Below are 13,398 nucleotides of genomic sequence, written 5' to 3'. Positions count from 1 at the left end.
CCTTTGGCTTTCTATTCCTACTTTTATTACCTTACGTTTGATAGTTATAGTTTTCCTCACACGCAAGTTGTTCCGTTTTTGGAGCGTGGCGCTTTTCATTTTGCGATTTTGTTTTACCCATTTTTCAAGGCTCCTAGTCTATTATATTCTTTCTACTATTATAAGTATTTATTTTAATTTTTTTAGAAGTTGTAATACCTCGCCACCTCTATTTTACGACTTAAGCGTAAAGTTTTGGGTGGTAGGGTGTTACATTATAGTATGAGAGCCGTTCGTTCCTGTAGAGCCTGAGGGATGGACTGATTATGCTTCTGGCATACTCTGGGTGTGTGTATGTGCTATTAGGATATCTGATTGATATATGTGGCATAAATGTTCATGAGCATGCATCTGGAACTTGAAGCATTAAACTTGCGATATTGAGACTGATCAACTTAATATCACTTGTTTGGTGTGAACAGGGACCAAATGTCGTCTCGTGGATCCGAACGAGGTATTCAGAGAGGAAATCCCGTGGTTGAACCAATGCAAGGACGTCGAGGTGGAAACCCTAGTGCTAGTACAAGTAACATAAGTCGATACTATAGGTCTATGACCCTTACTAACTTCCTCAAGAGTGGTCCACCCTGGTTTAACGGAAATGCCAATGCCCTGGAGGCTGATCAGTGGTTCCGAGAAGTGGAGAGGTTTTTGTACACCTCAGCAAGTTCCTGAAGTACAGTCAGTGGAGATAGTGACTCATATGTTGGAGGGAGATGCTCAGAATTGGTGGCAAGAGTTGTGTCATACCTTGCAGGTGGAGTTAACAGATGTCCCTTGGAATAGATTCAAGACAGAGTTTTACGGTAAATATTTCTTGCATGCGTTTTGCACTGCAAAGGAATTGGAATTAATGCAGATGAAGCAAAATGATATGTCCGTTGCTGACTATACTCGCAAATTCGATAATCTGTGCCGTTTCTCAAAAACTTGTCAAGGAAATCCAGCCGATTATGAGGAATGGAAGTGTGCTCAGTATGAGAAAGGACTAAGGAGAGATATCTTTAATTACGTGTATCCACAAAAGCTAACAAATTTCACTGAGTTGGTTAAGAAGAGCCAGCTCGCAGAGGATTGCTCCATGAAGTGGACACTGCTACAGGAAGGCTTTGGTGAGACTACTCCAGAGGAGCCGCGCAGGTACGGACTGGGAATGTGCTTTCGATGTGGAGCACCGGGACACATGTCTAGAGATTGTTCGCGTGGGAGATCCACAGATGCGAGTTGACCACGACAGGATCGAGGTAAGTATGATATAGAATGCGTAGGCAGATTTGTTCTATGTAGAGCTAGGACCCTGCTTTCGTTTAGGTTACATAACCGGATATGGAAGTTTAGGACTGGAAAGACTGGACGTAGTTTTGGACTTGAATACGGACTAGGAATTTAGGCCGATAGAAATATCTCTTTGATAACCAGTTAGGTGTCGAGAGAAAAAGTAAGTTGTGATAGATTTAGTGCCAGAGGCTGAACTAGTTTCGATAGTATTACACATGATGACTGATGAGCGGATAATTTATACGCTTTTTGGCATTGTTTTTAGTATGTTTTTAGTAGGATCTAGTTACTTTTAGGGATGTTTTTAATAGATTTTGTGTTAAATTCACATTTCTGTACTTTACTATGAGTTTGTGTGTTTTTCTGTAATTTCAGGTATTTTCTGGCTGAAATTGAGGGACTTGAGCAAAAATCAGATTCAGAGGTTGAAAAGGACTGCTGATGCTGTTGGATTCTGACCTCCCTGCACTCAAAGTGGATTTTCTGGAGCTACAGAACTCGAAATGGCGCGCTTTTAATTGCGTTGGAAAGTAGACATCTAGGGCTTTCCAGCAATATATAATAGTCCATACTTTGGCCAAGAATTGATGACGTAAACTGGCGTTCAACGCCAGCCTTCTACCCAAATCTGGCGTCCAGCGCCAGAAAAGGATCCAAAACCAGAGTTGAACGCCCAAACTGGCACAGAAACTGGCGTTCAACTCCACAAATGGCCTCTGCACGTGTAACACTCAATCCCAAGCCCAAGCACACACCAAGTGGGCCCCAGAAGTGGATTTATGCATCAATTACTTACTCATGTAAACCCTAGTAGCTAGTTTATTATAAATAGGACCTTTTACTAATCTTTTGACCATCTTTGAACGCATTGTTCTTAGACCATGGGGGCTGGCCACACGGCCATGCCTGGACCTTCACTTATGTATTTTCATACGGTAGAGTTTCTACACTCCATAGATTAAGGTGTGGAGCTCTGCTGTTCCTCAAAGATTAATGCAAAGTACTACTGTTTTCTATTCAATTCTTCTTATTTCGCTTCTAAGATATCCATTCGCACCCAAGAACGTGATGAAGGTGATGATTATGTGTGACGCTCATCATCCTTCCCCCTTATGAACGCGTGCCTGACAAACACTTCTGTTCTACATGAATTAAGCTAGAATGAGTATCTCTTAGATCTCCTAACCAGAATCTTCGTGGCGTAAGCTAGAATGATGGCGGCATTCAAGAGAATCCGGAAGGTCTAAACCTTGTCTGTGGTATTCTGAGTAGGATTCAATGATTGAATGACTGTGACGAGCTTCAAACTCGCGAGTGCTGGGCGTTAGTGACAGACGCAAAAGGAGGGTGAATCCTATTCCAGCATGATCGAGAACCGACAGATGAATAGCCGTGCCGTGACAGGGTGCGTGAGCATATGATTCACTGAGAGGAGGGGATGTAGCCACTGACAACGGTGATGCCCTTGCATACAGCCAGCCATGGAAAGGAGTAAGACTGATTGGATGAAGATAGCAGGAAAGCAGAGGTTCAGAGGAACGAAAAGCATCTCCATTCGCTTATCTGAAATCCCTGCCAATGAATCTACATAAGTATCTCTATCCCTTTTATTGTTTATTTTAATCTAATAAAGTATCATGTTTAAATCCGCCTGACTGAGATTTACAAGGTGACCATAGCTTGCTTCATACCAACAATCTCCGTGGGATTCGACCCTTACTCACGTAAGGTATTACTTGGACGACCCAGTGCACTTGCTGGTTAGTTGTATCGAAGTTGTGACAATTATGAATTAAGATTAGAGCACCAAGCTTTGGAGCCATTACCAGGATTTGTTCGAGCCTGGAGATCACAATTTCGTGCACCAATGACACCATTAGAATCAGCAGAACTTAGGAGCTAAATGAAGCGAGTATTAGAAGCGATAAACCCGTCGTTCTAATACCAACCTGCCTTATAACCTTTCTGCATCAAATCTATCTTGTATCTTTCGCTTTGCGTAGACTTTAAGCTATAAGAATATCCTGGATTTGCAAACTAAGCATGTCAAATCTTTCTGTTTTTCTTTGATATGTTTAAGAAGGGAAGTTACGTTATTATGAATCTTTTCTATTTTATATCAATTTTTGAGGGCGAAAATTTTTGTAAGATGGGTAGAATGTAGCGACCCTCAATTTTAAAAATATAAATATAAATAAGTTATAATTTATTTTATAAAATTAGAATTTCTTATTTTTAGAAAATTATTTTTATTATCAGTAATTGAACTAATTTTATAATAATTTGAATTTAATCAAATCCATATTATTATTATTATTATAAACATTAGATACAATTGTCATGAGTATTATATGTATTATAAATTTATATAGTTTTAAACCCTAGTATTATGTATTCATTATTGTTATTATATTCACTACGTTATTATTATTATTACTATTATTACGTTTATTATTATTATTATTATTATTACATGATCATCATTGCTATTGCTATTGCTAGTATTATTATTACTATTATTAATTATAAAGGATGAAAATCAAAGGTGGTTTATATTTTGGATTAAGTTACATATATATATTATCACTATTATTATGCATATATACATACATATAAATATGTAATAATAATAAAGAAAGCCAAGGCGGCTTATAAACCTTCATAAGTCATATATATATATATATATATGAACATCGTAAGAAAGAAAAAAAAAGAGAGAATAGCGTAACGAAGAGAAAAAGAAATAACGTAAATCTCTTCGAATTTACGGCTTCGATTTCTTGCAATCTGTAACTCCAATAAAAAATTTAATCCAGTAAGAGTATTCGTAACCTCCTCCTCTACACGTTGGCATTATTTTTTATTAGTGAAAGTTGACAGTGACGTAGCTCCTTTATCTCTTGGGTTTGGCCAACGGAAATTTTAGGAGGCACAGACGATTCTGGACGTTTTCTTCTTCGATAGATCGGTCAAAAAGCTTCTCCGGAGCTTTGAATATTTTGATTCCATACGAAGGTATGGTTTTAGTTTCTCGTAGTTAATGTTTAATGCCACGTGGAATCTTAGGCTAGAAGACCTTAAGATAGGAATGAACTGAACGTATAATTGATGGATTGTGTATATAGAATAAATTATGTGGTTTAGCTATTGTTAATAATTTGCTATTGAAGTTGGTTGGTTTTGAAAAAGATTTAATATTGGTATTTGTTTGATTTTGAAATAATTTGTTACCGGAAATGATTTGAAGGACTGAGAGTTGTTGGATTTGATAGTTGGGACTCTTGAAGGGGGGCAGAAATTCGAGCTTTAGAGGAGATACTACCAAAACTTCTATAAGGATTGAAGTTTTGATTTGAGGTGGTATTTAAAAAAGAAAGATATTATTATGTGGCTTGTGTATTTGAGACTATTTGTTGACCCTCTGTCGCAAGATGTGACCGGGCACTTTAACTCCCCGGATTCCCCCATGGGCATGCATATATATATAAATATTGAATATTATATTTAAGCTTGGAGTTCGTCTCCATGGAATACTATATTATTGAGCTTGGAGTTTAACTCCATGGAATACTATATTATTGAGCTTGGAGTGTGACTCCATGGAATATTATATTTGAGCTTGGAGTTTGACTCCATGGAATATTATTGAGCTTGGGGATGTGCGCACAGAGGGACTGTCCAATGGTTAACTACCAGGACATGTCGGGTTGGCTGTATAACCAACAGATGAGACTCATCAGCCATAGGACAGACATACATCATATGCATTTGTTTGTTTGCTTGAGTGTGCATCGTTTTGGTTTGCTTAACTGTTTAATTCTGCTTATCCGCTACTTGTTCTACTTGCTATAAATGCTTCTCTATCTGTGTTTTCCTTGCTTGAACTGTATGTGTATGTCTTCTGAGAAATCCCTCTTGACGAAGGTGTGAGGGGAGAGGGTTATTCCACCAGTGATTCAGAGGATTTGAGGAGACAGAATGTGAAGTATTCGGTTAAAGTTAGATTCAGGACTTGAATACCTTAGACAACTTACCTAATTTCTGGTTTAGTTGAATTCTTAAGCTGAAATCTGAGTGTCGAAGTTCTAGGAGTGCCTCTGGCTCTCCCGAGACCTTTTACATTAACTATGCAGGCACCTTTACCATACTGAGAACCTCCGGTTCTCATTCCATACTATGTTGTTGTTTTTCAGATGCAAGTCGAAAGGTATCTCATTAGGCGTCTGGACACCTGAAGCGAAGTGGTTACTGTGTTATTTTGTTATGTAGTGATGTATATACACGTACTTAGCTTCCTCTCCACATAACTTATTCTTTTTTATCCTCTTAGAGGTTTATGGAGAGGCAGGATTTTATTTATGTACGTCTTGGATTTTGGATATGTATATATATATATATATATATATATATATATATATATATATATATATATATATATATATATATATATGTAAATATTCTCTGGCCAGCCTTAACTTCGCGGACTGAGTTAGGAGCTTGTTATTTTGTACCTTTGGCTTTCTACTCCTACTTTTATTACCTTACGTTTGATAGTTATAGTTTTCCTCACACGCAAGTTGTTCCGTTTTCGGAGCGTGGCGCTTTTCATTTTGCGATTTTGTTTTACCCATTTTTCAAGGCTCCTAGTCTATTATATTCTTTCTACTATTATAAGTATGTATTTTAATTTTTTTTAGAAGTCGTAATACCTTGCCACCTCTATTTTACGACTTAAGCGTAAAGTTTTGGGTGGTAGGGTGTTACACATTTAGGTTGCAAAGCTTTCAAGCTTCAAAGGCTTTGTTGTGGTTTGAATATTCAAGAATTGATTAAAAAGTTTGGAATTAAGTTAACAGTTAGGAAGAGTCATTTTACTTAGTTTCCTAATTGTTGATTTATGGATGTGTTGATGAATTGAAAGTGAAATTGTGCCATTTATGATGCTTGAATGATCATTTGAAGCAATGTGTAAATTATTGTTGAATTTGATGATGCAAAAACTATTGAAACTGAATCAAATATTATTGAAACTGAATCAATCAAACGATCAAACAATCATTAACTATTTGCATTTATTTACTCTAACTGAAAATTTACTACAAAGCACACAATAAATTAAAATAGTAGTACCTTCAAATTCTTAACTATAAATAGCCATAATTAACCTAAATTAATAGAAGATATAGTCGAGATTTGAATCAAATTAATCTGAAAGCATAATCTTAATTAAGAAGATATAGACAAATTTTGAGAAAAATAGGATTCAAATTTTGTAAGTGATCAAGAATAAAAAGAAGAAAGAAAGAGCAATGTGGAAGAACGAACCAGTGGTAGGCCACGATAGCTTAGATTCGCGCACGGTAGAAAAAGGTGTAAGGGTTTCACACACGATTGAGGAGAGGAGAAACTTCGACGACGGTGATAGGAGAATGTATGGGCAGCCACGTGATCGAATCCACGACGACAGATAGGCGCATGGTAGAGCAGAGAATAGGGGTTTCGCGCACCGTGGAGGAGGGAGTAAGGGTTTCACGCACTGTGGAAGAGAGGGGAAAGGTCGACGCTAGTGAGAGAAGGATGGATAGTAGCCACGCGACTCCACAACCACACAGAGGCGCACGGTAGAGTTTAATAGGGATTTCGCTTACTGTGGAGAAGGGAGTAGGGGTTTCACACACTGTGGAGGAAAGGCGAAAGGTCGACGTCGGGGAGAGAAAGATGCATGGGCAGCAAATGCATATGGTGGAGCAAAGAACTGGGGTTTTGCATGCTACCACTCTCAGTTCACGGGTTTCTGCTGGGGGATTATTAGTTAGAAGATGTAGAGGATTGAATAAAGTATGATAAAGTGTCCTGATTAACAGCAGTTCTTCATGAAATAGCTGCTAATCAATCAAATTCTACAGCACATGAAAGTGCTCTGATATCAACTGCTGTTATCTCCACTATTTGCGGCGGTTAGATAAACGGCTGTTAATTTTTGACCGATATGTTTTGCCTGTCTTGTAGTGGAAGCGAAGGGCTTCCACCACCACTGGAATGTCAATGAGTCTGGGAGAAAAGAGAATATTCTTGATAATTTGATAATTTGTATTTTTTATTGGTTGGTTCTAAACTTTGAGAATAATTATCAAAAAACAAGTTAATTTTAATTTATAGAGTTCTAACTTAATTTTTATTTTGACGAAGATAGTATTATGTGTTGCTTTTAATTTTGGTTTTCATTGTTTATATTTGTAGGGTACAAAATTGATGGCAACATATTAGAAGAGTCAAAAATTTTAAATTCTACATGATACAAATTTTAATGTTATAAAAAAGTTGTTTAGTTAAATTTATAAAACTTATTTTATTATAAAAGAATCTTAATTATATATCTATATCATTATATATTATATAAAAATGTTGAGTTAGTCGGTTTAAAAAATCAATTGATATATCAATTAATTATGTAAATAAATGTTGTAAAATGAATCTTCTATTTTTTTAGCTAAAAGAATAAAAAAGTTATAAAAATAAATAATATTTTGTAATAAAATATTATGACAAAAAAATCTAAATTGTTATAAAAAAGAGTTTATTTATCAAATTTATTATTAATTTTTTAACAAATTTCAGTTTTTGTATTAAAAAATATTGTTATAAAATATATAGTACTTTGTATTTAATAATTTTATTTTTTGTTACAAGAAATACTTTTTTGTCATCGGACATATTGCAACAACTCTGTAACAATTTTTTTTATTACAAAATTCTATCGTAACAAATTTGACATTTTTTGTAAAATTTTTTTTGTTATAAATACTATTTTTTTTATAATGCTAGTAGTCCTAATTGGTGGTTATAAATTGAAAGATTCTAATGTCTCAAGTTCTTCCCTTAATTAAATTTTAATTATTTGATCTAATTTTATAAAGTTATCATATTAATAGTCAATTAAAACTCTTATATGTGTTGTAGTATCACTTAATATACCACATTAATAAATTCTAGCATCGTTAACAAAAAAATAACCGAAAAACTAACACAATTACTTTATAAAATCTTTGAATGACGAATTTAATTAAAAAAAAACTTTCAATGACTAATTTAAAAAACAAGTAAACTTTCGAAAATGAATTTAACTATTTGTCCATGATTTATACCCATATTTATAAAGATTTACACATATAAAATAGAGCAATTTACCAAAATAAATAAAATGGCTTGTAATATTACCAGAATATACATTTTGCAAAACGGATACCAAAATGCATTTTTTTTCATAAACTATGCATGTAAACCGCGACAGCGGACCCACGGTTTACAAATGAACGTAAACCGCTACACTCCTATAGCAGTTTATGTTGATATGCAAAATGGCTAGAAACTGCGAGGGGTCTCGCGGTTTCTATGTATATATATTTTTTTGCTCTCAGTTGAACGTTTTTCCAACCTCGACCTTTAACTTTAGCATAGTTTTCACCAGCTTTAGCTTCAGTGCTTCACCCATGTCTGATATCTCATCAGTGGAAGTGGAAAGCCCTGACGCTAGACGACCAAGGTGTGGTTTGTGCTTTTTTATATAAATAAATAAGATAAAATGGTTATTTCTTTAAATAGGAAATGAAATTGCACATCATTTTAGTCATAGTGCCTGCGAATTAGAAATTGAAATCATCTTTTTATATTTATCCATTGACAGCTATGAAATGGGACGCCTACAAAATAGAACAGCGGCTATTTTTCTACTATTACAGACGAAATGACTTGTATTAGAATATTAGGATGAATAAGGAACGATCATATTGAATCTTCCTACTTAAACAATAATAAGCTTGGATGTTTCACAAAAAGAGAGAAGTGATTGTTAAGAACAGGTTTAGATTTAGTTTTTTATTTTCATTTTTTAAAAATAATTTTTATTTTTAATTTTTTACATTAAATTTTTTTTTAAAAGTACCTTATTTCTAAATGTTAAAAATAATAAAAATATGTTTAGCTGATCTATTTTTAAAATATATTTTTTAATATTTTAAAATATAAAATTATATTTTTATTAAATGTACGTTTTTAGTTATTTAATTTTTAATTAAGTTAATAATTTATTTTTATATAATATCAAACATGAAATACATTTGTTGAATTTAGGATTGAACAAGTATAGTCAATTTAGTTCTCAAATTTATAGTTCTAAAATTTAGGATTGAACAAGTATATTTGTTAAATTTTTTTTATTTAGTACTGAATACGTATTACCTAAATTAAAAGAGTTATGGTGAATAATAGATTAACTTATTAGTCTTATTTTTTAATAGTTGATCTGTATAAATACAATTAATTATTTTAAGATTGTAATTTATTTCATATTTAATATTATATAAAAATAAATTGTTCTTAAATTTGAAAGAAAAATCAGGAGCATCATTGAGATTTCTTTGATCAAATGGCAGAGAACTTAGCCAATGAAAGGAGCCAATAGTTAGAGAAGACATAGCCTGAAAAAAATAAAAACAAAAATAAATAAATAAACACAACATCTCGTGTCCTAAAAAAATTAATCTTTTAATAAAATTAAAACAAAATAATAAAAGGGTCACTAAAAAAATCAACAAAAAATATATATATATATAAAAAAAAGCAGAATAACTTGAGAATTAGAGAACATGATGGGAGAATCAAGTAATGCAGTGGGACTAATGCCAGAGTATAGTGATGCATGGTGATGCAGAGCAAGAAAATGGAGATGTAAAAGCGAAAAGGGTCACGGTTTATGCATATTCTCATCTCATCATATACAAAACACCGCTACCGCAGACTATGTGCATTTGGGCTTTGAACGTAATCCACGAAATCCCACGAATTACATAATTTATAAAAAAAATATATTTTGGTATCCGTTTTATAAAATGTGTAATTTGGTAAAATTGGAGGCCCACTTGTTTATTTTGGTAAATTAATATATTTATACTCATATTTATTTAAATTTATATACATATAAATAAATAAAATTTATTTATTGAAGATAATTTGATGTTTGTGCTTGCAATTGCTAAAAGGTGAAAACTCAGATACAGTCTACTTCATGTGAAGTTGATACTTGAGAGTCGTTAGATGATTTGACTGATTTGACTAAATTTTCATCTAATGACTTTCAGATATCAACTTCACGTGAAGTCGACTACACTTAAGTTTTCGCCTTGCAAAAATCTGACGGTGGTTTCTAAAATTTTCAGTTTCAAATATATTCAATTTAATTAATTTGGTGTTAAAAAACCATTTCTTCATATTAAATTATTAAATTATTAGCTAGGTGAACTGTGATGAAATTTCCGAATTGACGAAGACCCATGCATGGCTGACGATGATGGCTATGCGTGGAACCCTCATGGTCGTCTTCCTCTAATCCTCTATAAATACTCTCTTGTCATCTCCAACAAGTGCTCACAATATTCCTCAAAGACTCTCATCTACCCCAAGAAATAAAATAGCTATCGTCATCAATATGAAACCATATCTTCTCTCCCTGTTACTTATCTTTGTCATTCTCGACACAGTCCCAACAATCTCATCATCGCTAACATTCGAATTTAAGCCACTACCACTAAAGACCAATAACCCAAAACTAACAAAAAACATCCAAAAGGCACTAGATAAATCTTTATCCGGTTTCCCAAAAAGTGTTATTAACAAAGTCCTCAATAAAGAATTATTGAGGACCTACATTATTAACTATTTCAAGAATACAGATAAAAAGGGAAATTTAAAAACCCGACGACCTCCTAGCAATTTTACAAAAGTTCGTGAAGAGTGGCACAAATTAATGCCAAAGAGTAGTCAAATTAATAAAGTGGAAATCGACGGCCTCAAGACGGTGAAAGAGTATTTGTCCAGATACGGATACATGCCGCGCTCCAAATCATTCACCAACGTCCTCGACCGCCGCACGGAATCAGCTATCGAGGACTACCAGAAGTTCTTCAATCTGAAAGCTAGCGGAACCTTAGACGACAAAGAAACTGTTAAACAGATGTCCCTGCTACGGTGCGGTGTACCGGACGTGAATTCCTTCCAACTCTCCGAAACCTTGTTATGGCCTCTTGGCACGGGTTGGTTCCCCAAGCACCGCACGGAGCTCACCTATGGATTTTACCCGGCGAGCAAGTTCTCGCCGAAGGCGATCAAGGTGTTCAGAGATTCGTTCAAGCGGTGGTCGCTTCCCTTACGGGGGTTCATCAACTTCACGGAGGCGAAGGCTTTCGATAAGGCGAACATCCAGATTGGCTATGCCGCCATGAACGAACTATTTGGAGTGGAAGCGGTGGGGGCCGCATTTATGGTAAAGCAGTCCAATTATCATCGTATATTCATGCTTATTGATAGCTCCAAGTACTGGGCGTATCCCGACGACAACTTGGCTGACACACCGCTGTGGAAATTAGGGGTGGTTGACTTGGAGACGGTGGCGATGCACCAGATTGGTCACGTTCTGGGGCTTAACCACTCGTCTCACAAGGAATCCGTTATGTATCCTTCCATTTTGCCGGACCAGCAAAGGAAGGTGGACCTTTCAAAGGACGATAAAGAGCAGATCCGTAAAGCTTTCTACATTGTGCCCTAAGCTGGTTTGCTCGAATTTGCTACTTGTGTGTTTTTACGGGTTTAACCCTAAATAAATCTTAAATAAGTATTGGGTTAGATTATATATGTTTCAAATAAAACATATATACCATGCTTCTAATATTAGCATGGCATAGCATTATTCATCTACCTAATACTCTTTTTAACTATCAAATAATTTTTATGTTGTGAGGAAATGTACTTTTCTATCTTTAGTCGCTGTTTGGGTATTGCACCATACATTGGGTTAATTACCTCATCAGCAGTGTACTTTGATTTGTTTTCTGGAATAAAATTGTATGGTCATCAAACTTTTTAGTGAAACTGTGTCTCTCAAATAAACTATGGGAGCGACTCGCATCCAGTCGCCAAAAACGTCTTTTTCTAAGGACAACAACGTGGATGAAAGAATTGATGTACGCATGTTGAAATGCTATTAATTAAAAAAATCAGTTGGTTTATACTTTTCAATTTTAAGTGAACCAAGTAGATATGATTACACTTTTTTAAACAAAAATCATGGGATTTGAATTCTTGAACAAGAATATCTGTAATAGAAATGACCAGCTGGACTATATATTAGACTTTTATAACTTGGAATTTGTGTTGCTTTGGCATGCTTTTTAAAAATGTGATTAGAATTTTTTCAAAAATCATAAATTAAATAATTAGGCATAATAAATTAGTAGATAAAGTAAAAGTAAAATAAATTAATTCAACCATAAAAAATGCAAAATTTGGAATTTTTTAGTGACAAATAAAATAGAAATCGTCAACGGATTGAATTAACATAAGTAGATTGTAATTAACAAAAATGAAATTTATAATATATGTGTATGTAAAATTTTATGTTGTTATTGTAAATTAAAATTATAAAATATATAATATATGTATTATTATAAATAATTATAATAAATAATATCTAGTTATAACTTCTATTTATATATATATATATATATATATATATATATATATATATATATATATCGAGCACCTCCCAAAAAAGAATATTACTATTTGAAAATAAATCTAAGATATGATGCAATTTAATTTTTACAAAAACTTATGGAGATAATACTTTTAATTAATTAAGAGCAAGTCCAAAATAAAAAATATGTAATTAAAAACAAAGGTACAGTGATTATTTTTTGTTTTTATAAAAGACTTAATTGTGCAACCTTGAAACGCCTAATTATTCTATTATAAATAGTTTGATTATTTTGGTTTGAAAAGTTTGATTAGTTTCGTGGTTGGTCATTGTTAAAAAAAAGGAAATAATATATATAAATATAAACAAATATAAAAATTATTATGCATACAATAAAAATTAGTCACAATATATTCGTGTATAAATACACATATTATTCAATTTATTTCAGTGTATATTTTATATTTTATTATATATTTTATACTGGTAGTTAATTTTTATGTACACATAACATGATTGAATAAACATATAATTATTATTTTTTGTGTTCATCA

At 33.5% G+C, this 13,398-nt stretch overlaps 1 protein-coding gene and 1 pseudogene across 1 annotated transcript; both read left to right on the top strand.

Annotated features, from left to right (window-relative positions):
* Positions 1-468: 468 nt before the first annotated feature.
* LOC148563734 (uncharacterized) lies at positions 469-1,267 on the top strand (annotated as a pseudogene).
* A 9,481-nt stretch (positions 1,268-10,748) lies between these two features.
* LOC107643487 (metalloendoproteinase 1) lies at positions 10,749-12,240 on the top strand. Its single transcript, XM_016347153.3, has one exon. The coding sequence runs from the start codon at positions 10,802-10,804 to the stop codon at positions 11,915-11,917; it is 1,116 nt and encodes a 371-aa protein (XP_016202639.1). The 5' UTR covers positions 10,749-10,801; the 3' UTR covers positions 11,918-12,240.
* The last annotated feature ends 1,158 nt before the right edge of the window (positions 12,241-13,398 follow it).

Source organism: Arachis ipaensis, chromosome B5, assembly GCF_059453495.1.
Source record: "Arachis ipaensis isolate K30076 ecotype BB chromosome B5, ASM5945349v1, whole genome shotgun sequence".
NCBI lineage: Eukaryota > Viridiplantae > Streptophyta > Magnoliopsida > Fabales > Fabaceae > Arachis > Arachis ipaensis.
Note: the sequence above shows the minus strand (reverse complement) of the source record. Positions and strands in the feature narration are given on the sequence as shown.

What these genes read in the sequence shown, in the direction of transcription:
- LOC107643487 (XM_016347153.3), top strand. Translation starts at nt 10,802, where the DNA reads ATGAAACCATATCTTCTCTCCCTGTTACTTATCTTTGTCATTCTCGAC.